General features: G+C 30.5%; 1 protein-coding gene and 1 pseudogene across 2 annotated transcripts; both read right to left on the bottom strand.

Moving 5' to 3' along the window:
• Positions 1-6,416: 6,416 nt before the first annotated feature.
• LOC122851944 lies at positions 6,417-22,029 on the bottom strand. 2 transcript variants are annotated; one of them, XM_044151482.1, is made up of 4 exons: positions 21,951-22,029; positions 12,512-12,579; positions 7,819-8,059; positions 6,417-7,739 (listed from the first exon to the last, which is right to left on the bottom strand). In XM_044151482.1, the coding sequence occupies exons 1-4, from the start codon at positions 21,984-21,986 to the stop codon at positions 7,494-7,496; spliced, it is 591 nt and encodes a 196-aa protein (XP_044007417.1). In that variant the 5' UTR covers positions 21,987-22,029; the 3' UTR covers positions 6,417-7,493. The 2 variants fall into 2 exon arrangements, 1 of the variants encoding a protein (XP_044007417.1); XR_006373762.1 differs by lacking the exons at positions 12,512-12,579; positions 21,951-22,029 and adding an exon at positions 8,226-8,795.
• Positions 22,011-23,388, bottom strand: LOC122850882 (annotated as a pseudogene).
• Between the last annotated feature and the right edge of the window lie 1,804 nt (positions 23,389-25,192).

The following is a 25,192-nucleotide window of genomic DNA, read 5'->3' as shown; positions in this document are numbered from 1 at the left end:
GGCGGTCGAAATGGTGTCAAAACGCGATCAAAACGGTGTCGAGACAGAGTCAATAGGTATATAGCGTTATAAAATTGGAAAAAAAGTTATTTTTGCGATTGTTTAATCTTTAAATGCTTAATTATATTGTTTTATTTTGTTTTTTACATGCGATTGTTATTAACAATTGATTTAAAAATTATAAACAAAAAAAAAATTTTTTGGTGTAATTTTTTACAAGTATTTTTATATATTCTATTAATTTTTTCATTAAAAAAATGCATATTTATCATTAATACAGTCCTTCATAATGTTTAAACAATTAAAAAGAATAAAAAATGAATAAATTAGACACCTCTCAATTCGGTGTCGAAAGCCTGTCGATTTAGTGACAAAATATCTCGGTAATAATGACTGAGTCAATTACCGATGAATGGTCTGAGGCTCGACAGCTTTCCGACTCCAGTAGATATGTGAATCATGTCAATCTAACCTCTCTACCGTGTATAATTTAATCTCTTATTCAATATTAAATACATGTACTAGTCAAGGTTTCATTCAGTTTAAGTTATTGTCATTATAATCTCTATTTATTTCATATTCTTCCAACTCATTTTGAGTATCCGGTGCTCGTGAAATACGTTTTATATATGCTGTTGAATGGCTGTCAAATCGCTGTCGACTGAATGCTCCATTGGAGAGTCAAATCCCGATCGAATAGGTGTCGACGCATCCGCTAGGGAATACTCAACTGTTCTTAATGTTGAGGTTAGAGTTACACGGTTGTATGTTATTTACGTGCCAAGTTTGATTCGCGTCAATCCACACACATACATACACACACTTAAATACACTGTCCTGTCCTGTTTGGATGCAACGCTTTGTTAGATGTGTATTCAACACTGTCAACAAGTCAAAACTTGTTTTTTGTGTATGTAGCATTAATATTTTTATTCTTTTTCACCGGGCATGTTTATTGTGTTTTCATAATTTTTGTTCTTAATTTTTCATTAAAAAATGGTAAATACAATAAATGACATGAAATTAAATATTTTTAAAGATAAATTACACAGTAATTGTTACTATTGTTATCGTAGTTTTTCATTCTTTTTTTGTTTGCAAGTATAAAAACAAGAAAATCAAAAGACCCGGTATGGTCTCGCTTCAGTTTTTTATTTTCGATTTAATACATTGGAAAAAAAATCTTTTTTTTTGAATAATTATTAAAAGTGTAATAATTCTTAAATGGTATCAAATCGGATTTTTTTACAATGTAAATCACGCAGTAACTGCCAACATTGTTCTACTTTTTTTCAAGAGTAACAACATATACATATTTAATTTATTCATACAGAATACTTTTTTTGTGTTTAACAATAATTATTCAAGTTGTGATGATTGTCATTTTATCAATAACATAAAATAAAATGTCATCAAAAAGTTAACAAGAGTTACTTCCATTATTATTTAATTTTTTTTTTTTATGTTTAAAATTGTGACTTTTCCTTATTCTGTTTTTTTTTTTTATAAATTTATATAAAATGCGTTAAATTCTATAGGAAGACGTCAATCAAGATAATGAAAATGGCTAAAATGTACCAAATGGTCCCCGACGTTATTCTGAAATAGAAGAAGTTAATTATATTGTTGCTCTTAATAGTAGAGACACTTCAGAGTTATCTGCTGAATGCCAAGCAATTTGAGCTGTATATGATGCATCAGATTCAAATGAACTTTCTGATCTACTTGAAAATCGCAGAGTCGTTAATCGTTTGATTGCAGATGCAGTAATGGCTGTAAAGCCCGAGTATCTTAATTTTTTTATTTTTAAGTTTCTAAAATAAAATTAATATTAATTTTTGAATCGTTTTATAAATTAATTTAAAAAATAAAATATATTTACAGAATCGAGACAACAGAAATAGAAACAATTGCTGAAAAAATTACCATGTTTTTTGACAATGAACTTGTTAATACTTATTTTGATAAAATTGATCAAAAAGATCATGGAATTTTATACCATTATTGTAAAAATAAAAAGCGTCAACTTAAAAACATCAAAAATCAACTGATCTTGAAGCTGAAGAAGAAAGAACTAAGTGTGTGTGTAATAAATTAAATAAAAATAATTTAATCAAAATAAAAATTTTTCTTTATCTTGAAAATAATAATCTTTTTTAAACAACAATAACCAATACTAATAATTAACAATGAAATTGATATAATAACATGATAATATCATAATTATTATTCAAAAAAACAAGAAATTTAAATTGAATAAAAATGAAAAGAAATGAAAAATTCTCGATAGGAAAAATTGTTGAGCATTATTGAATTATTCTTGAGATTATTATCATCAATTAAAATATAATAAGAGTAGCATTTAAATTCTGTATTGCCTTATGTGTTCATATGTGTTTGTTCCGGGTCGAACCACATGTCTGTCGGTCCCAAACTGACCAGACTTTAATTCTTTTTATTTTTTAAACAAAATACAATAAGTAGATAAATTTTAAACATTACTCTGTTTTTTATGGCTACTCCGTGAAACGACAAACTTTAGAATAACATGTGACTACCAATTTGATTTTATATTTTTTCTAAAATACTTTAAACAACGATTTAATTTATGTACTTTTAATAGCTTTTTTACAAACTCGAATATTCCCACACATGGTTAACTCATGCATAGATTTTTTGAGTTAAAATCACTTAACAAATAAAACCATAAACTCAAGTTTCTCTTTGGTACTATTATAACATATTTTTTAAAACATTATTTGTCAAGAATTAGAGAAAATCTCACATCTGTCAAACAACTGCACTAACGTATTTTCGATACACAGAATGATCGTAAAATCGACAATAAAAAAGTAAATTTATAACTTTTCAAAATAAACTAAATTCATGAAAACGTCTTGGACTTTCCGGTCGTAAAATCTATATTTTTTGTTTACACATGGTATTTTTTATGTCACCCTTTGGACCACACAAGGCCCAATTTTATGTCTAAAAATCCCACCACCTACACCTAGTTTTTTACCCTCTTTTGAACTAATTTTTGACCAATTAAAACTAATTTTTTAACTAAGTACACACCCATTTTTTGGACTTAACAATTTTCAACAAACTGAGAAATCAGTTGCTCTTCAACACTCGTTTACGTAACATCTCTAATTAATATTGATTCGCGTACAACGGGATTTCTTTATACTTACAATATAAAATAGTATAGTGTCTGTCCATGATAACACTTTTTAGAGTCAACTCAATATACAATATACAATACAATTAATTATAATTTTAGTGAAATAATAAAGTGAATATATTAATAGAATTTAAGCCACAGTGTTTGGATTTATTTGAAGTGTTATTCTTATTATTTCAATTTACAACCTATCCTCCACATCCTTTGATAGCCCTGTATCAAACTCAAGGCCTTACAACCCTTGTGAAATTATCGTGGTATATTTGGATACGTGGTGTGATACAGTATTTGTATGTATTATTTACGACTATTTGTTGATATTAATTTATATTCAATAATGACAAACATATTTATTCTAGTTGATCCAGATGTGGTAGCAAGTAAAGCTTTCTCAGATGCTAATGTTGATCCATGGGACGATGTAAAGGCTGCATGGAAGAAAACTAATAAAATGTGCCAAAAAGATCTTTTGTCAGTCAATGAACCACGAAAAAAAAAAGAAATAATAATAATGATAACAATATACCAGCTGTAAAAATTGGGGTAGGTAACCAAAAGTTCCAATTTTTTTGTCCCAAATCTAAAAGTTCCAAATGTTTTTTTTTCCAAAAGACAAATGTTCTAAAAGTTTTTTTTCCAAAAGACAAATGTTCCAAAAGTTTTTTTTTTCCAAAAGACAAATGTTCCAAAAGTTTTGTTTTTTTTAAGTCGAATGTTTTTTTGTTTTTTTTAATTCCTTAGTTACAAACAAACATGTTTATTTAATAAAAATAATAAATAAATGTCATAAAAAAAATTCTCTGTAAAAAAAAGGTCTAAAGTTTTTAAAAATCGAATGGCTGAAATTATTCGTTCGGGTAAAACAATATATTTACATGCTGATGGCTATTTATATTACAAGCATTCGGTTGGAAATGGGGTTGTGTATTGGAGGTGTAAAGAAAAGCCATGTCCTGCTCGTAGAGTTGCGCACGAGACGAGACCGAGACGAGACTCTTATAGCCCGAGAATCTCGGCGAGAGTCTCGTCATTTTTAGTCTTCCACAAAAATGGTGCTGCCCTCTATTTTTTTTTTACTGACAACAAAAAAAAATGCTGCCCTCTCTATATAACGCCTGTTTTCTCTTGCTGCTCTGGTTATTACTCATCTTCGAGGCCGTTTGAGTGATAAATCAATCACAGCATTACTTTGTTTACACTCTTGGGCATCTTGTGATCTAGAAAAACTAATTGATGCGTTATAAGTTAAATCCTGGATTGAAGTATTGATAGTTTATAATGAAAAAATATATTGCAATACTAAGTATTGCTGTGTACTATACTATAGATTAGGAAAAAAAAAACTAGAATACCAATGAGTTAATATATAAAAAAAAAAGCATGTAAGTTATAATAAAAAAAAATTATTGATAATAAATTTTCTTGTGTATTTTTATTTTTTTTTTCCATAAGTAGATTGATAATACCAAGTAAATTGAAAAAAAAAAATTTCGTGACTAGTCTCGTTATCGTCTCGGTCTCGTCTCAGTGTCGCGAGACCAGACCGAGAAATTTTCAGACGAGACGAGACCGAGACGAGACTGAAATTTCAGCCAATTATCGAGACCGAGACGAGACTCAGCAAAGTCTCGTCTCGTCTCGTCTCGTGCGCAACTCTACCTGCTCGTGTGACCACTGGTCCTGTCACGGATGCAAACACAGTTGCTCTCCGAAAAGGAGGTCCGGCAGTTTCACCTCATGATTCCCATGCACCCAACAGGGAAAAAGTCGATGCTGTTAAAATTTTGACAGGTAAATAGATAAATGAATGAATGAATAGATAAATGAATAAATAGATCAATTATAAGGTATAAAAAGGCGTGCTGCAGAGCATCCAGAGGCACCACCTATCCAAATTATGCGATTATTGCAAGACGTACCTAGTGCGGTCATGGCAGAATTACCTGATAGGGAAAATATACAAAAACAAATTCAACGTGAACGATTGAAAGAATTACCTGCAAATCCATTATCCATAGAAGATTTACAAGAATATAAATGAAATATACTTTACATTTTTAATGTACTCAATATATTAATAAAATTTTGGAACTTTATGCGTATTGGAACTATTTCGTTTTGGAACTTAATATGTAAATGGTCAAGTTTGAAGACACCAAATGGTCATGAATTAGTTACAAGTGATTTTACTGACTGGTATCCTGATGGCCTGAATATCTGATGAGCTGACATCAGAAAAGATGGATGATTTGCTTCGAGTCTTATTTGAAACACTCGAAAATGGAAAGAAAAATTAAGAAGCACTTAGATGGATAACAGGAATTAGAGAATTGCAAGAAAAAATGGATTCTGCTGATACAGATGAAAATGAAAAAGCTGCGACACAAATAAAATTATTTGCTTTTCTTTTGCCACCTATTGGGAGGGGATCTCCTTCAGATAAAATGAGTGTTATTGATGTGGTTGACAGCATTTTAATTTTCGCGGAGGTAATTTTATTATTGAAGTCAATATATTATATTATTTTTATGATAATAATGCAGCACTAGAATTAAAAGAAAAACTTTATTATAGCAATACGTAACTGAACGAAGTACAACAGCTCTTTCTAAAAAGCAAACGGAATTGTTAATGGAGAAAAAAAAATTACAACTGATTATTGTAATTGTTGGAAGTTTTGAAGAAATCTTATGCTGTATTTACAATGTAATATGGAAAATTAACAATGTTTTATCAGCTTTTGATATACTATTCAAATCATTCTTTACATGAGATCTGGATTTTCCTTATCGGAGCATTGTCCACTATGAAGTTATACAACATTATATTTATAAAATAGAGTCCAAACCAATTCACCCAAAAGCAAGAACAGTTTTTAGCGAATTACGTCGTTTGAATAATTAGCAATAATTGTTCATAAGACATTTTTTTTTCTTCTTTTCTATTTATATTTACATAAAAAAATGTTTGTTTTTTCTATTAAATTTTAGAGAGAAAAATTTTTTGACATTTAACTAAAAAAAATTATTAATAAATGAAAAAAATTGGATTTAAAACTTTGATTTAAGTTTCAATATTTATATTTATATTTATATTTATATTGGCGTTAAAAAAACTAACTAGATTATAATTTAAAATGAAAAAAAAAACGAAGTTTGTTCAAAAAAATATTTATAAAAAATAAAAATAATAAATAAAAAAAACAAATGTTTATATTTACAATTTGTGTTGATGCTTTATTTAATTTTAATTATTTTGTTAAAATTATTTACCAAAGCCTGCTCATAGGTCAGATCCCTATTGTACATATGAATAGCCTTTTGACTCGGACACGAATGACACGAGTGACAAGTGATCGGTAATAATGTGTCTTATCAACCAATCTGCGACCTTATATACGCATTGTCCCTAAAATTGGCTATTATTCGGTTCTTAGATTTATTATTGGATTTTAATATTGTTGGATTGAGTTGTCGGATTCATATTGGAGATGCTTATCAAAAAGAAAGGATTTACAGTTGTGAAATTGGGTTTACTGAAAATATCATCCTGTTGTTATGACATTTTTTTTTGTATCTTTGGATACAAAAACGGGAAAATTCAAAATAAAGCTTTTCTGTCAACAACTTTGAAGTTTACTTTCTATGTTATATTTGTACACTAATTTCTCTAAAAAAAAATAATTTATGCTTTCTCAAAAAAATTATCAATGTGATAATAAATTTATCACACAAGGGCAGTGGTAATAACGTGTAAATTTCCGAAAACGCTCTACTACGTTCTGGAAATTCACACATTATTCCCACTGCCCTTGTGACATAAAATATAGTTCGATACATGTGCCCAATCAGAGAGCTCGCTCACAATGAATTTGGAAGGGTAGGAACGAGCCTTGGCGAGAAATTTACTATAACAATAAATGTAACGTGAAATGAAAATAAAAATTAAGATTAATTTAATTTAATCTAAAAGTATACTGATTATAGTTATAATGTCTATTTTCTCTGTTCTTTCAACATAAAACTCTGATAAAATTTTTCACGAATCATTACATTTTTGAGAGGTGTCTTGCTTGCTCTGAGTTATTTGCATCGTTTACATTACATTACATCGCATCGTTTGTGTTCAAATTTCCAGAAAAACTGTCATAATGACAGTATATTTTTGTCCGTGTGGGAATTTGAATGATGTGATTTACTTTTATATCAGCTCTACTTTGTGTTAGCAACTCTGTCACTCAATGTATAGAAAATGAAGCTTTTTTTTCGATTTCTCTTCTGAAATTCGTACTGGTCACACCATAACCTTAATCAAGAGATTGAAAACGATTAGCTAAAAGACTGTATACTCTTTTTAATGTCTCAATGATCTCATTAAGTTCACGGCAAGGCAAACTGACCCGTTCAAAGAAAACATTTACGATATTCAATAAGTCTTCAACTATTTCGGAATTATCTTCAACTTCAGCTCTGACCGCCAGCTCGTAGTACTTTGAAAACTTGACCATGGCATAATTCAACTTTTCATTATTAACATTCGCTAATCTTTGCACCTGCAATAGGAATTCTTATTATTGTTATCAGATAATATTCAAGACCATAACATTACTATCAAAAAATATCAAGACATACCCAAAAACTAGGAACATTTGGAAATGTCGGCCAATCTTCAATGCAAGAGCGACAATTACAAACAAATCTGAATTGTTGATAAAGTCTAGACAAACGATAATTCTTCGGATGAAGAGCATAGTGCATGCCATAGTTGTCAAAAATCTGCTCGCCTTTTTTTATTGGATAGACAGCATAAAGAGCCATCTTTCGACCGAAGGAAACTCTTGTTACTGGTGGATCACAAGTGTGATTAAACAAACTGTAACAAAATTTGTTTTTATGTAATATGTAATTTAACAGATATTCATGTTTAATTGCACATTCGATAAGTTATGTGAAAGAACTCTGATTTATTTTGATTTATTTTTATGATTTTCAAAATTTTCAATTAAATTTATTCATTCCAATTCATTCAAATTGTTTACCTTACAATTTTCAATCCATTTATTTATGTAGATAGATCAGGTAGATTGATGTCGTGATTTAAGTTGAATTGTTGTATGTATGATTGATGTTAAAAATGTAATGAGTTCACTTGAAGAAAATGACTCTAATATTCTTAAATTTTATATGTAATAAAAATAAGATTGATTTCATATTTTATACTGATGAAAAATGAAAATGAGACCTAGAAATCATAAGTGTTTGTGCAGAGATTTTGGCTAAGTCAATTAAATGAATAATTCAAAGAGCAATTATTGGGTTCTAACCGATCGTAACTGTAAGTCAGTGTAAAGCATAGTAAAGCATATTTCTAAATACATTTATTATAACATTTGATCAAATTTGATCATACTAAAAGATATATCCTTGTAGTGACAGAAGTTAGGATACAATAGTTTAATAAACTAAAATAACACACATATTAGAAATTATTGCAGCATCTGTATTCCAATGAATATATTTCTTACAATACTTTCCGCAAAAAATTAGGTCCTGAACAAACAAAATTTTCCACTCTAACAGTTTGACATATTGATTGTGCTGTTCTTTGATTGATGTCAGTTTTGTCTATAGAAACTGAAATAATACATGATCAAATGAATAATATCTATGAGCACGTCATTTGAACTTTTCGCGGTTTCTGCGAATCTCTTTTAATATGATAAAACGTCACTTTAATATGAGATAATTTGAGTTTCTCTGTTGTGATAAATAAAATTGTCTCCATCGATTTCAAAACATCTCATCATGAAACAAAGATCATTATTGATTTTAAAGAAGAATCTTATTACTCTAACTTTTAACGTATTTTCATCATTAACTGCAATTGAGTAGCTGTTAGTTTTTGTCACTTCGTAAACCTCGGAAGTATAAACTTTTCCGCAACTATAAACTTCCGTATAAACTTTGCTCGTTTAAAAAATGTAGTGGTCAACTCATTCAATCCTTCCTGAGCCAGCACTTCTCTTTCAACATCTCTTAATTCAATGTAACTTGTTTTCTCCATGACGAAAGTATTGTCAAGTACAAAATTTTCAGTCTCTGACTCATCAATAACATGACCTCTTAACATTTGAACACTCATTGATATTTTTAACTTATTTATCAGTTCTGGTCCGTGGTTTCTGGCTCCATGAAGTGATATAGAGATTTTTCCCATGTAGTTTTCAAAAGCAAAATTAGCAGTTGCCCATAGTGGACCCCATCTAGCTACACACAGTGAAAAATGTAATAATTAATGAGCATAGAGAGAATCAACATCTCTGACAAATAATTTTGACAACAAATCTCTCAAGTTCTTTTTCACAAATTTTTTTTTGCATCAGAAGAAACAACACTCGTATTAAAAGAAGCCAGTGCTGAAATTACCTGTCTTTTAACGTGTTATGTAATAGTGGGATCGAGTAATGAAGAGCCTAGTTAAGCAGTTCATGACCTTTGAATGCAGAAAAATTTGAGAGATTGTTAGGCATCTTGGAGAAACATTGAGGTGGTTTAATATTCAAAAGTCGGGAAGATGTTTAGTAATCTCAGTAAGATGCTTAGAAAGATTCTATGGGCCTTTTGCTTCAATTAGAATATAACACCATCGTTTTACCACACCAAAAAGACCAGTATGCAAAAGTTCAGAAGTCATACAAGTGCCTCAATCTAACCCTGGGAGGCAAGAAACGATCGACAAGCCTTTAACACCTTTGACGTCTTTAAATCCATACTTGACAGCTTTTTGTCCTTGTTTTTCCATTCGTTCAGCTGTACGTAAGATAGGTAACATTTCAGTAAAGTAATAAACTCGCTTCGACCGAATTCCTTCTTGACGTCTACATCGTTTTGTTTTTTATTTCACATATAATACAGCCATAGCAACCATTATACTGGTGAACATTTTGAACCATAGCTCGGGCTGGAGCATCTACTGAAAATAATGGAGCGATAACTTTAGACTTACACTTTTCTTTTGTCGTTGGATTTACCCAAGTGATACCATTGTCAAAATATTTTATTAATTGCAAACGGAATGGTTGTAAAAACGAATTCATAAGTGGTTTATCTCGGTCATCAATCCAAATGCCAGCGACCACGAGGAACGATTCTCTAAGATGTTCTTGCACCTCAGCTATCATGAACATGAAAGGCCAACACTCAGATTTTGAGCTTTGAGCTAGTTTTAAGCCATCTGTATTGAGTATGAGGGTAAGGTCGTAAAATCCCATATTGTTTTCTGTTCTAACTCTGATATATTCAGAGCCGTCAGTAATATTACTTATAAAATTATTATTTTCAAACGCCTTTAACTTTTGAGCCAAATTTCTATGTTCAAACATGTATTTGATTTAATTTTCAATATCGATTTCATAAAATGTAGACTGACCCTCTCGACCTGAATAACCAGAACATTTTTTATTTATATCTGTACCAATAGACAGGCGACATTTCAGATTTTTACAGGCATAATGAAGAACAGTTGGACAATCTGGTCCGGCCTTTTTGACGTATTGAAATAGCTGATAAACTGAAGTGGGAAGATGATTACCATGAGGCAACATTCTGTGAATTACTTTAAACGCCTTAATCAATGCAGATTTAGTTAAATTATTTTCTAAATACAAATCCATTATATCTAGCTCAGCTTAATTCAGAGTTGTGTCAGAATCTTTATATAGCATAACAAGATTACGTGCTCCACAAATATTCGGCAGCAAGTTTTCTACTTGTTCATCATTTTCTTGATTGTCATTTGTGCTCATTTGACTATCTTGACTTTCAGTATCCGAATTTACCTTTGCATTGTCAGCATTGGTTACATTCGGATTTTCATGTAGATTATACTCTTCATATTAAATTGAATTTTCACTACCATTTTCTAAATCACTGTCATTTAAACTATTTATAAAGTCTTCAATTAAATTGATTGAATTAATAAAATCATCTGACGGCTCTCTGCTATCATCACCCTCATGTAAAAGATTTTCGTAAAACTTTTTGCTTTTTCAGACGTTTGCACATTGTTAACGGTACCTAAAAGAAAATATTCGATAAAAACATATGGACATTAATAAAAAAATAAACATTGATATAATCAATTTGAATAAACATGTATGACAACACAATATCGGGATTGTATTGTCGGAAAAATGTTCTCAAAACTATTTTGCAATCTATTTGTTGCCTGAATAAATATATCTATACATATATATATATAATTATAACCAATGCAAACTCACCGGAATGTCTGAGGTGTTTTCATTTTCTATATTTTCTGTTTTCCATTATTTATAGGGTATTTAAATTATGATACGGAAATCGAATAATTAATCAAAACTATTTTTTCCCGCAAAAAGATAGTGCGCTTTTATAAATATAGAAATGTAAACATGATTTGATACATATACTGAGAGTGTATAGTCGTGTATAAGCATGCGCTAATGCAGGGTATTTGTTGCGAAAAGCAAGACGAGTGGCGTTGATTGTATATGCTATGATGTCATTGACGCCATTATAGTGAACAGTGTAAATCTAACAGGCAGCAACTGACAGCAACCGGGATAGCTATTCTCGACATAATTATCCCTGTACCTGGGATAATATGAAAACGCTCGAAAGCGATATAGTCGTTTGATGTAAACCATTGAAAAAGATACAAATAAAGCCATAAATTAAAGTGAATTTCCACAAAATAGCTATCCCTGTCGCCGGGGATAACTGAGGGGATAATTATGTCGAGAATAGCTATCCGGCTTTGCTTGCTATAGTGTTAAAGTGTTTTACTGTAAAATTTTTACTGAAACAGTATTTGATAATAATAATCTTATCAAATACATATTTAGTGGTCCGTACTCATACGAAAAATGTATTAGCTGATTAAATGTGATTTACATCATGAGGTGGTTGAAGGAGAAAGTATTTTTGAAGACGATGTAATAGTTGGAGAAACTGTGACGTATATACTTAACAAAAAGAAGAACAAAGGTGTTGTTTCGATGGAATCAGGTAAGCTGTAAATTAAGCTAGATATTGATTGTTTAGCTTTTATTAAGGCTAAGTAAAATATATAACAGTTAAGTAAAAAATCATATGAAAGTTAAACATATCACTTCATATTAGAAATACAGATAATACCAAGAATAACGATTATTTTATGTCGACCTAAATATTTTTGAGATAAGCAATTACCTGAGTAATTAATAAAATCAATTAATTGATTAAGGATTGATATAAAACTGAAACTGTTTTCCTACTAGTATCTCGATAATGTTATTATTAGTACCTGTAAAATGGCATGAGTGCAGCAGCTCTTTCATTTGGATCTGAAGGTATCTTGTTCTCTTCAGCGATCTGCAAAAATTCACAGTATTAGATTTGAATTTAAACTCTATTGCAACTTATAACGTAATCAATTAATAATTTTTTGAACTTCATCTTCTCCCGCTTTTTGCTCTGTAAATAAAATGGTGTGTCTACTATACAAGAATTCCCGTGAATCTTATATGCAGAACCCGACTAGAAATCCTCCCAACATGGCATTGGGACCCAGTCCGGTTTTGTTGGGCAAACGAAAATTGGGTAACTGCATTGGGTCCCAATTGGGTTGTCGTTGGGTTGCATTTTTTCAAAAAAATGCAAAAGTATCTCTTTAGGGATTTGGTAGGGTAACGTTGGGGAGCATTTTTCGAGAAATGCAAAAATATCTTTTTAGGGATTTAGTAGGGTAACGTTGGGGAGCATTTTTTATATTATGTAAGAAACTAGGAAAAAGAAAATATATCAAGAAATAAATCGCGAAGTAACAGAGAGTACACAGTAAAAAATGGAATGGATCTGAAAAAATGTTACAATTAGAAAAAATGTAAATTTGACATTCAAAAAAATGTCAATTTATTTTACACATAAAATTAACACTTAAAAAAATGTTAAATTTTGAATTTGACATTTTCAAATAAAATTAGTTAAGAGATGACCGCTAGGTCTTGCGAGTTGCGTTAATCATTTTCCATTTTTCCCTCGCTTCTACCAGTGAACGACGTCAAATAAAACTTTGTGTTACAGAAATAAGTTTAATACATATTATAAGAATAAATAATATAATTAAAGAAGTTACAAAACATAAGTTATTCTTCAGTTCATCTTTTTTGTTTTATCGAGATCATATCCATTCGGAATGAATAATTATTTACTTTTTATCAATATGTCATACCTAACCTATAATTTTGCTCGTTTGTGTCAATTTTTTTTTATAATATATATCAATTTTGCTACAAATAAATTTATTTTGTGAATATTGATATTATTATTAATATTTTGTGTGATTGTTTGTGATTTTATAATTAAGAAAAGATTGAAATAAATAATTTGAAACATGATCATATTTATATGCATATTTTCTTCAAGACAATTTACATTTTTAAATGTCAAATTTTTAATATTTTTTACTGTGTAATACAAAGAAAATATTTATGTAAAATAAAATTTATTCATACAATCATTATCATAAAAAATGTGTGTATTTTTTCAGAAACATTTAATAAAACTAATTGATAGTTGGGTAATATTTGGGAAAATAGTTGGGTACCAATCCTTACCCCAATTCGGTACCCAATGAAGGCCATGCGTTACACCAACGAGTTGGGTCACCATTGGGTAGAGCTGTTGGTACCCAATCTCAATTAGGAGCAACCCAATTTGTCCCAATAAGGCCCTAGAAAATTTCTAGTCGGGAAGCGTTTATCAACCGTCCTGATGATAATATCTATCAGCAAACTCTCGGTAATTACACGTCACGAAAATATGGTGTATTTTCTGTTTGGTATCACAAAAATTTTCAAAGTGAAACTGTTTTAGGTAACTGAAAATTCTATTTTAAAAACAGGAGCTTGTAAAAATGAGCAGTTCTCTCACCGGGATCTGAACCCGAATTATTTGCTTTGCGGGCAAACGCTTCAACCTCTAGGCCACAGGACTTCTCTACTTTTTCCAAGTTTTAACAAGTTAACACTGACGTTCATCTATTCATCATTAAAGTCATTTTTAAAAATGAGAAATATATATGTTTTTTGTGATAAAATTGATTATTTAAGTTAAAGGTGACTTTAAATGAGTATTTTCGGTTTTCTTTTTTTTAATCTCGATCTGTAATACGGTTTTTCTGAAAAACTAAGAAGGAATTGAAAATTTCATAAGAGTAAATTTTGTTTTCTTTTATTTTCACAACCAAAATAATGTTGTTTCAAAAATACAAATTTCAAAAATCGAAAAAAAATATTTCCCATTGAGTGCCTTCTCTATTGTAAAGCTTAAAATACTCGTTTTGCATCCTCGAATCTGTGATCGAAAATTCAGCAAAAAAAAAATGGGCTTTTTGAGATATCTTGAAGTTCAATGGTGGCGCCTCCAAAAATTGAAGAAAAGAAAAAACAATATGGATTTTTTCTAAGGCCAAAATCAACAACATATCAAAAAATGAGCGAAATCGCAAACGGTCATGCGGCAAACCCCGTGATCTGGCTCAGAACGCCACATATATGTTGATGATATTTTGAAATCATACATATGTAATATATATAATATATATGTTGTAACCGATTTTCTGACCTGCACGGCAAGAACTATCGGCCAAGGTTAACAACGAGGACTTCTCACCATCTTCCTCTAAATCACCGGGGGGAGCCATGTTGGTTATCTCGGAAGCCAACAGCCGTAGGAGTAACGAGAACAAAACGTGAACCTGACTCAGTCTTAGAAATGGTAGAGGGGCGCGGTCCACCCGATAAGATTATGAAATACGAAATCAAACCTGAAGGGAGCTATCGTGAACCAAGTATAGTATGTTACATACGTCTATATTACATTGCGACTATACTATAGTAAAATACTGACGTCACAAGTATCATCCCGAGTGGAAAATGAATACGGCTTGGCCGGATCCTGATCCAAATCGGATCCAGTGTGGCTAAGGTAATCCGGATCCGGGTTTCCTGACCCTTTTCGGATCCGTTATGGCTAAGGCTAACTGGATCCGGCTGTCCTTACTTTTTCTTGATCCGAATCAGATCCAGGTTGCCGGGCTTTAATCGGACTTTATTTTGTTTCAAAGTTATTTCCGGGTTCAGTCAGGTTTGGCTGAGGCTAACCGGATCCGGCTTTCCTTACTCTTTCCTGATCCGTATCGGATCCGGATTGCCGGACTTTAATTGGACATCGTGAACTCACACATACACATCTATGTGGTGGTGATATAGTCATCACATACATATTGCGTAGTGGTAATATAATAATAATTATTATTATATTAAGAAAGCCATATAGCCTGATCATTAGTATGAGTCTGTCATTTGGAAATTCAGACAGAGTTTTACCAGGACTTAAGTTCTGATACCTAAAGAACCTTTACGAGATATTTAAACGATGTCGAGAGAACCAGTAGTGAACCATAGAGAGCTAATCAAGAGAAGGTAGTGATTGATCAAGAGCCAGACAAGTTGTTTTCACGACAGCGCTGAGTTCTGCTTTATGGTAGAAGTACTACAGGTATGGCAGTAGTCCATGCTTTTTTCGTCTCGTTCTGCGCAGCCTTATTTTTTTCAACCAATCAACAACGCACCATCGAGCTGTTTTGCTTTTCTTTCTAACACGCAATTCTATTATATCTCTCTAACATACTGTTTTAACATCTATTTTTTATATTGTTGTAAATACTAATGAATATATGTGGAGCATGTTTATAAAAAATCAGAAAAATGAAAAAACCGAGACAGTTTAACAAATATAATATTTTTATTATTGTTGTTTCTTTTATGCCACAAACAATAGAAGTTGTGTTGTATTTATTATTCGTGGATTTATTCATTTAATATAAATAATTAATTTTTATTTTTGATGTATGTGAATCATTATAAAATATACCAAATCTAGTTGAATAAAAATGATAACTTTTGGAAAATTTAAAAAAAACTTGAAATTTTTCTTAACAAATTTGTATCGCGCGCGCATAAAGTCATCCATTTTTGTGGTGAGAAGGCGACCTTTTGATTGGTCGATTCACAGCGGCCAAACCAGGCTGCGCACTGCCATACCTGTAGTATTTATACCATGGTTCTAAGCTACTGTGAGTCCTCTACCTCCCCACTCGCGTGCTCTTCTACCTATCGTTCCGGACATGCGCAGCACGCTTTCCTAGCCCGCAACACGAATAGGTATACGATCTAGCCCGTAGCCTTCGGATAGTTCGTCTTCTCGACGGATGGAGGGGAAGACTAGCACACGTCGAGGTTTAACGTATCAAGCCTGCTACAGGACCTCGAATATATACGCAACATGTAGTCCAGTCACCTTCAAATAAAATTGTCGATTTGTTCGGAAATTAAAGGGGTATTTGAAGGTGGAATCGAATGGGCAGGGTGAAAATCGCAAAAATTATTTTAAAGGCTGCGTTATGTAGTATTCGTAAAATGTAGGGAATTAAAATATTTTTCGATGTCGGGGTTCGCGTATCTGTAGTTAGAATCGCGGTTGAAGTTTTACAAACGCGAAATTAAAGTTTGAGGAAATTTGAATAGGACGCCGTCTCTGCTTTGCGCTAATATTCGTAGCTGGAATTCGAGGAAGTCAACCAAATACCAATAACTAAAATAAAATAATATTTGAATTAAAATAAAAATTAAAATAAAATAAATGTAAATTTTCAATTATCAGCCTTTTAAATTATTATTTTATGCAATAAACAATTACCAATTATTGCATAAAAAATTTATAAATCTATCAATAATAATAACAATAATATTAGTAACAATATAGCTTCATTGAAAAAAAAAATTGAAAAAAAAAATAATTTGTTTAAACAATTTAAAAATTATAAATAATTTTAATACATTTTGAGGTAGAAAATCCCTTCTAATCGGTACAAATTATCTCGCGTTCTGCTCTTTGAAACGAAAAAAAAATTATTTAAAAATATTAATTTTTAAAAGCGCCATGCAATTGTTAGTTAAATATTTTTATTAACAATTGCATGGCGCCTTCAAAAATTAATACTTTTCAATAATTTTTTTTTTGTTTTGAAGAGCAAAACAAAAGCTTATTTGTGCCGATAAAATTAGAATTTCTACCTCAATAATAATAATAAAGTATTATCAATTGATATTTCGGAGTAACTTGTTTTTTCATTATTATTATTCAGGTACAAATTCCGTTCTAATTGGTACAAATGAGGACACAATCTGTTCTTCAAAAAAAAAAAAAAAAATTATTGAAAAATATTAATTTTTGAAGGCGCCATGCAATTGTTAATAAAAATGTTTGATAAACAATTGGTAATTGTTTATTGCATAAAAAAATAATTTAAAAGGCTGATAATTAAAAAGTTACATTTATTTTATTTCAATTTTTATTTTAATTCAAATATTATTTTATTTCAGTTATTATTATTTGGTTGACTTCCTCGAATTCCAGCTACGAATATACAAAGCAAGACGGCGTCTATTTGAATCAAACTTTAATTTCGTGTTTTCGAAAACTTCAACCGCGATTTCCCCTTTAAGATGAAAATGACATCGAAAAAATAGATAATTTAATTCCCTACATTTTTTACGAAAACTATCTTTCTCTACGACCTATAGCTTGCCCAATATACCTAAAATTAACCCTTTTTATTTTTTCCCCCCCAAAAAAATTTTTCCGCGATTTTTCACCCTGCTCATTCGATTCCCACCCTCAAATACCCCTTTGTGAATTTTTCCGAACAAATCGACAATTTTTAGAAAATTGGACTGAAGGTGACTGGACTAATGTGCCACACTGACAACACTTGTAGCAGACTTGACACTCCACAGAGCATAAGCAGTGACCCTTAGAATCATTAACAATCAACTCCTATTAATTTTTAACGACAACAAATAAATAATTAGAGCGTATTACTTCTTAACAAGCTCTTTCTATTGATTATTTATTCCGAGAACCGGCATTTCGAGTAACGAAATTTATTATTTCGTTGGTTCTCGAAATAAATAATCAAACGATGAGCCCAATATAAATCAATAAGCTCTGATTATTTATTTGTTGTCACCTGAATTGTTAATAACTGATGGGAATCTGTTGTCAATAATTCAAAAAAATCACTGCTGAAGCTCTGTGAAGGGTCAAGTTTGTCACATGTGGTGTCAGTAGTGGCACATAATGCGTATAGATTAGATGTCCCGTGACTTTTCTTGATACTTTGAACCTCATTTGGTAAAAATCTTCTCTTCTATCTGTCGACGAGACGAACTCACCGAAGGCTACGGGCCGGATTGTAAACCTATTCGTATTTTGGACTAAGAAAGCGGCTAACTGATATTCATTTGATAATAAATCTATTGTTTTTTTACTTTTAATTAGTTTTCTAATATATTTTTTTTTTTTTTGTAAGTATTCTTAAACTTTAATTTTTCAATTCGCATATGACTTAATCTTCCTTTTTGAATGTCATGCTTTATGAAAACAGAAATTTTCGTCCCGTCACGTACATGCGCTCGTGGCTCGGGGAAATCGTTAGGTTGAAGTTTTCGACAAGTTCGAATTTCAAGTTTGAGGAAATTTGAATAGACGCCGTCTCTGCTTTGCGCAATAATATTTTATCAGTAGGAATTCGATTGAATTTAATTCAAATAATCAACTAAAAATAATAATAATATTTGAATTAAAATAAATTGAATAAAAAAAATAAATATGTATAATTTTTAATTATTTAGAATTTTAATTATTTATTTTGCAATGCAATAAATTTATTTTTTTTGATATTGATTTGTAGGTTAAGTGGACAAAAATTTTCTCAGATTTTAACTTTTAAAATTAAACTCGCAGTAAAGGCTTAGGTAGTTTTTACTTTCAAACGTTTTCGAATTTTATTGTTTTTTTTTTCTCAACAACTATTGAAGATAGCGGAAAGAACTTATGATGTGGGCGATAAGGTTTTTTGCGACGCAAAATATGAGCTTGAAAAAAAGTCTCTATTCGAATTCTACGTTGAGTTATTTATTGCCCAGTTTTTCAAAATTGTTAAAAAATTGATTAATATCGCTATCACTTTCAGGATAATAAAGATAGAAACATTGTATCAGGCTCAATGAAAAGTTCTCAAAAGCTCTGTTATGGGATATTTTGGCTTCATCAAGATCTTTAATAGTTTTGAGAAAAGAAATTAAATATCTGATTTTTTTTTGTCCATTCTAAAGTTTTTTTTTTTTTTTCTCAAAAACTATTAAAGATAACAGAAAAATTCCACAATGCGGGCAATAGAGTTTATTGAGACGCAAAATTTGAGCCTATTGTGAATTCTCAAGTAAGAAAAAAAAAATTTTTGATTTTTGATTTTCTTATCAGATTATTGTTTTTCTTAAATGAAGACGCATCATTTAAGCCTAGTACGATGCCTCTATGTCAATTAGTCCGTATGTCATGAACGTTTTTTTTTTTTTCGTTCGCAAATACAATACTGCAGCTAAGCCTATGGCTCCTAGCCTCCATAAAAAATCTACTTCATAATTTTTTTAAATAATTTTTTATCATTATAGTTTAAATTATACTCGGCAATTATTCATCGAACTTTTAAATATTATTAATCATAATCATTATAAATTAGTAGATATATGAAAAAATTTGTGGTCTGAATAAAGTTACAAATTTAAAACCTTGGTGATAATAATAAAAATATTATAAACTTTGTCTCAATAATAAAATTCAGTTAGTTAGTACATACTAAATAAATTCGGTTTTCTCGAATGAAAGTAGTTATGGCTGCTCTAAATAATAGTCTCATTTATCACTAATCTCAATAAGATTTCCTTATATATCTGCACTAAATGATAATAAAATGGCACTATAAAATTATTTTATAATTATATCTCATTATCAGAGCCGGGAAGTTCGTCTGTTATTTCAGCTTGCCGTAAATACCATGGCAACATGGTGAAATATAGTTTAAAAAAAAGACGATCTGAACCTCGTACATGGAAAAAATGGCCTCAAAAAATGGCCTTATTTTTTTTGGCCTCTTAAAAATGGCCCTTTAAAATGGCCTTATATTTTTGGCGTTAAAATGTCTTTGAAAATGGCCTTATTTTTTTTGGCCTCTTAAAAAGGGCCTCAAAAAATGGCCAAAAGGGGCAAAAAACAAAAGGCCATTTTTTAAAGCAATTTTTAAGAAGCCAAAAAATAAGGCCATAAGGCCATTTTAAGGCCAAAATATAAGGCCATAAAGGCCATTTTTAAGAAGCCAAAAAAAAAATAAGGCCGTTTTTTGAGGCCTTTTTCATGTACGAGGTTCAGATCGTCTTTTTTTTGAACTATATTTCACCATGTTGCCATGGTATTTACGGCAAGCTGAAATAACAGACGAACTTCCCGGCTCTGCTCATTATTAAAAAAACTCGAAAGAAAATAAAACTATCGATTTCACATCAGAAATATTATCTGAAGTCAGCCAATCTTCAAATTTTGGACAACTGACTACATCGGATATTAACTCTGAAATCGAAAGAAAAATCCCTACCAAAGTTGGGTGAATGAGCTAGTTAAATATATAAATAAAACATATTTTTCAATAATAAAAACCAACCATATTGCACTCCAGTAACGGTTCGGCTTTGTGAAAGAAAGTTTACAGGTTCGATCCAGACCACCGACGCCATGGTTCGAGTACGGGTACATCTTAAACGCATTACCAAAGTCGACATCCATGGCTGACGCAAAATGTAATTGACGGTTACGAAAAAAAGAGAGTAGAATAAAAAAATTAAGAGAATTAAAAATGTAAAATCATAAACTTGACATCCTGTGTGAGCATATCTTTATTCTTTTTTCTCACCTATGTGCACCGTTCACTTAATATAATCAATTTATCATCAAACGAAAAGCCGAAATACGAGTTTCACTTTCCTCGCCCGTATTTTCTATAATTACTTCTAAACATTGAAATTTTTAACTCATCGTAAACTGAAAACCGTTTTTTACTTGATCCATTATAAAACTAAACTATTCTCACCAATTTCGCAAAAACTGATATTCTTTTTTTGAAATTATACAGGAAATTTCAATGGGAATTATAATTTTTTAGGTCATATCGTTCTGAAGATATTGATAAACAAACATCAATTCGTGTTTTATTTTTTATGGTTAGCAAGGAAACGAGCATCGCTGAGTGAAGTTGACGCCTTCACACTTAGTGTACGCAAATGCTGTCATCGTTTGACCGAAAGAAACTATACAGTGATTAGTTAAAATCAGAACACCCAAAAAATTTATTATTCAATTGAATAGACTTATTATTTTGCTCAAAACCTCACAAAAATTACAGGTAAGCTTAGTGTTATCTGCTTATTAAAAAAAAAAAAAAAGTAGAAAGCTAATGAGAAAGTAGGGATTGTAGAAAATAAACTAGTGTGATATCACATTATATGATATCTATATGTAATATATTATACGTACACTATGCACGTTACTTGGGATAATCTGCTGATGTCTCATGATTAACCCCCCGATAAATGTCACGAACTGATTGTTCACTAGATTCTCAAGATTATTGTTTAATACTTTTCCAAACATTTTGCTTCTTGTTGCGAGCATATAAACAATGTACACTGCGTTTAAAGACCTTCCAAAAAGATCTGGTATAGACCGTTTTTCAGTATTCCTAGCAAGTGTGTAAACACTAATGTACTTAGTATCATCAAGCTTACCATCCGTAAACCCGTTAGTTCTCGGATCTTTAGCATTATCCGCCAAATCAATGAGCAATTTTAAATTATTGAAACTTTTGCTTCTTTCAAAGCTTTTACAGCAAGTCTTAAACTCATCAAACCTAAGTTGTTCATTCCCACTCCAACAAGTGATCCAATAACTTTGCATTCTATATCATGAAACTCTTCCCATGCAGCATTTTTACACTCATCATTGCAATAAAGTACAGTTACACAGGCATCACAAGGAATCAATGACCAAGTTTGCGTCAAACAATATGAGCAGTTTGTGTAAAACTTTTCAGGAATCAATACAGAAGTATAGCATTCTTCAAGGGCAAGAACTTCTCCAGGTTTAATGTCTCGCGTTGCAAGAATGTGTTTACCGAATTCGTCAGAATATCTTAGTTCAACTGCGGAAGAAGCGCCTATTATTTCTTGATTTTTATCATGAATGTTGGGACAATATTTTCTTCTTCCCATTTAACAAATTCTGTCTCGATAGTTACTATTTTTTCTGGATTCGTCAGTGTCTCCTCTATAACTGATCTCTTTGGGTTATTCATATCCATTTTGTCTAACCACATTCGTGCTTCTTCAATAGCTTTATCTACTTCCGTATCTGATTTTTTTTTTAGCATTATCAAGCATTTTACTCGTCGAGCATAAAGCTTTACTCGTAGTCGTTGCTCATAGTTAAGTGTCAATGCTCGACCAATATCTAAGAGACAGGCATTATAAAGCCTAGCTGTAAAAAGAGCTGCCGATCTATTTGCATATGCTATCGACAATTCTTTTGAACTAATCGGTGCAAACGCAATACTTTTTGTATACATTTCAATTGTTTTATTTAATGACAAGTTGTGACTAGTAAAAAGTTTATTACCCTCATTACGATATAATACAGATTGGCTTGCACTTTTTTCTTCAAATTTCATCAAGAGCTGCACATTGTGTTCATGAATTAATCCCATGGTAAACTTGACTCTTTCTTCATCTGTTGATATTGAAGAATATTCTTTATTACGTTTTTCATGCTCATTGGCATTTTTTAATTTTTCACTCAAATTTTCTAAAATTTGCTCCATTGCGAAAATCAAAAACTTCTTATTTAAATATGGTCAAAGTAAACAAATGATGGTTATTATGAAAGGTAAGCCCACAAAAAAAAAATATTTCCTAAATTTTTTTTTCTGTAAGACTCAGCAGGTATTATGTATCAATTCACACACTTTTTTTTGTTTCGATTTTTCATATTTTCTTGGAAGCCAAACAATACATACAACTTCTTATACTGGGGTCAAACTTAATGCTTAACTGTTTAAATAGAAAATTACAAACTTAGTTGCTGTAAAGCCAACAAAGTTATATGTTCTATAAAGATTTTCCAACGGATGAGAACATTCTCATTCGGCTATTTTAAATTACGCTGTTATATTTAGAAAGCAATAGAAGTAGAGAAAAAGATAAAAATAAATATATATCAAAATATCTCGCAAACAAATATAAAATACGCCGGCGCATAGTAAATCGTGCAGAGAACTCGACAATACTTGTTGAGAATAAAATATTGTCATTTTATATTTCAAAATAGCCTATAAAGTTGCTATGACAACAAAATGTGTCCACATTGAAGTCAGTAATTTACTTACAGATGTAAAAAGTGACTTTGATTCTGATAAACACTATTCGAACAATCAATTATTTAAACAATTAATTTATAAGAAGACCCGGTAACGTTTGTTGGGGCCTGAGGTCCGCTTTATCTTTGAAAATTAAAAACTTTCAATACACCGGCTGGAGCCGTGTTGCATTTTAAAAATGGAATTACCATAAATAGTTTATTAACGATGAAATGATTGGAAAACAATGTAATTTCGTTTTTCATTTTTTAGTTTGAAAAAAAAATTTTAAATAATGTTTAAATTTAACATTTTGTAATGTCCTGCGGTAGGCACACTAATTATTCTATTTTTTATTTTTTATTTTTTAAATATTTTAATCTTATTATATATTCATGGTATATTTCGATACCCTGAGCTCCATCTTACGTAATAGAAAAGTAATACATTCTGGGGAGCCAGAGACGTTGCCCCCTCAATGATTTTTCTTGAGCCGGTACTAATGCCAAGCGGCAATACCACTAATTTTATTAGTTGATTTAAAAGATAAATTAGTAAAATGAGTGATATCAACAGAATCGTCAAATTACAAGGATTCTCTTGATACCACTCATGTTATAAAATTTCAATTAGAAATATTTTTAATTAGTCAGCAAAGATCACGCTTTTGGGCTGACCAATAGAAAATAAGTAGACTAAGGAAAATAGGAAATGGACCAGGAGAAAACCGAACGTCTCCGAAAGATCCCCACTTTTCTAAGGGCTGATTGAGTCCCAAACTTAATCGATCTAGATTTTTCACTTCACTTGGTTTGCAGTCTCTGCACCATAACTAGCTCTTCCAGCTCTAATCAAGTTCTACTTAATCGCCGAAGCTTTATTCTTCAAATAAAGACTTAGAAAATTAAATTATTTCTGAGTTGAAACTTAGAATATTATTAATTTTCCGAATAAAGACTTAGAAATATTGTTATTTTTCTGAATTAAAACTTAAAAAATTTTAATATTTTCAAATTAAAACTTGGAAAATTTTACAATGTCTGAATTTTGACTTAAAAAATTTAATTATTTCTGAATTAAAACTTAGAATATTTTTGTATTCAAATCATTTGTAAGTTTAATTATTTAATATTTTAATATTTCTCAATAGAATTTAAATTTTTTAATTACTTTAAATTAATTTGTATAGTCTTCTTCTTAACACTTAGAAAAATGTAAAAAATTTGACATTTTTATTTTAACATTTACATTTTTTTTACATTTTACATTTTTTTTTTACTGTGAAGGAGCAAAAGAATAGGTATGAATGAATCTTTTGTAGCCACGTATTCTTGTACAACTTGAAAATAACTATAAAAGAAGCTAGAACAAATGTTTCATCAAATGAAAGTCTGTTACGAACTAAATCAGATTTTATTTCATTATATCATCAGTAAGAATATTGGAATAATGATACATTTGATTTTGATGGTATAATAAAAAAAAAATCTTTGGGTAGAGTTGAAATTTTAGGATTTTGTTGATATATTCCCTAACTTTTTAGAGGGTATTTGTCACTGAAATATAAAATATGTACTTAAATACAAACAAAACATAAATTTACAATTGATGTCCCTGGAA

Source organism: Aphidius gifuensis, linkage group LG3 (genome assembly GCF_014905175.1).
Source record: "Aphidius gifuensis isolate YNYX2018 linkage group LG3, ASM1490517v1, whole genome shotgun sequence".
In the NCBI taxonomy this organism is placed as follows: Eukaryota; Metazoa; Arthropoda; class Insecta; order Hymenoptera; family Braconidae; genus Aphidius; species Aphidius gifuensis.
This window is presented reverse-complemented; position numbering and strand designations above follow the sequence as displayed.

Excerpts from the sequence above, each read along its gene's own strand:
- LOC122851944 (XM_044151482.1), bottom strand. The coding sequence starts at position 21,986 with ATGCTAAAGATCCGAGAACTAACGGGTTTACGGATG. Across the intron at positions 12,580-21,950 it reads AACTAACGGGTTTACGGATG|ATCGCTGAAGAGAACAAGAT; the intron begins GTAAGCTTGATG and ends GAATTTTTGCAG. Across the intron at positions 7,740-7,818 it reads CAAATGTTCCTAGTTTTTGG|GTGCAAAGATTAGCGAATGT; the intron begins GTATGTCTTGAT and ends TTCCTATTGCAG.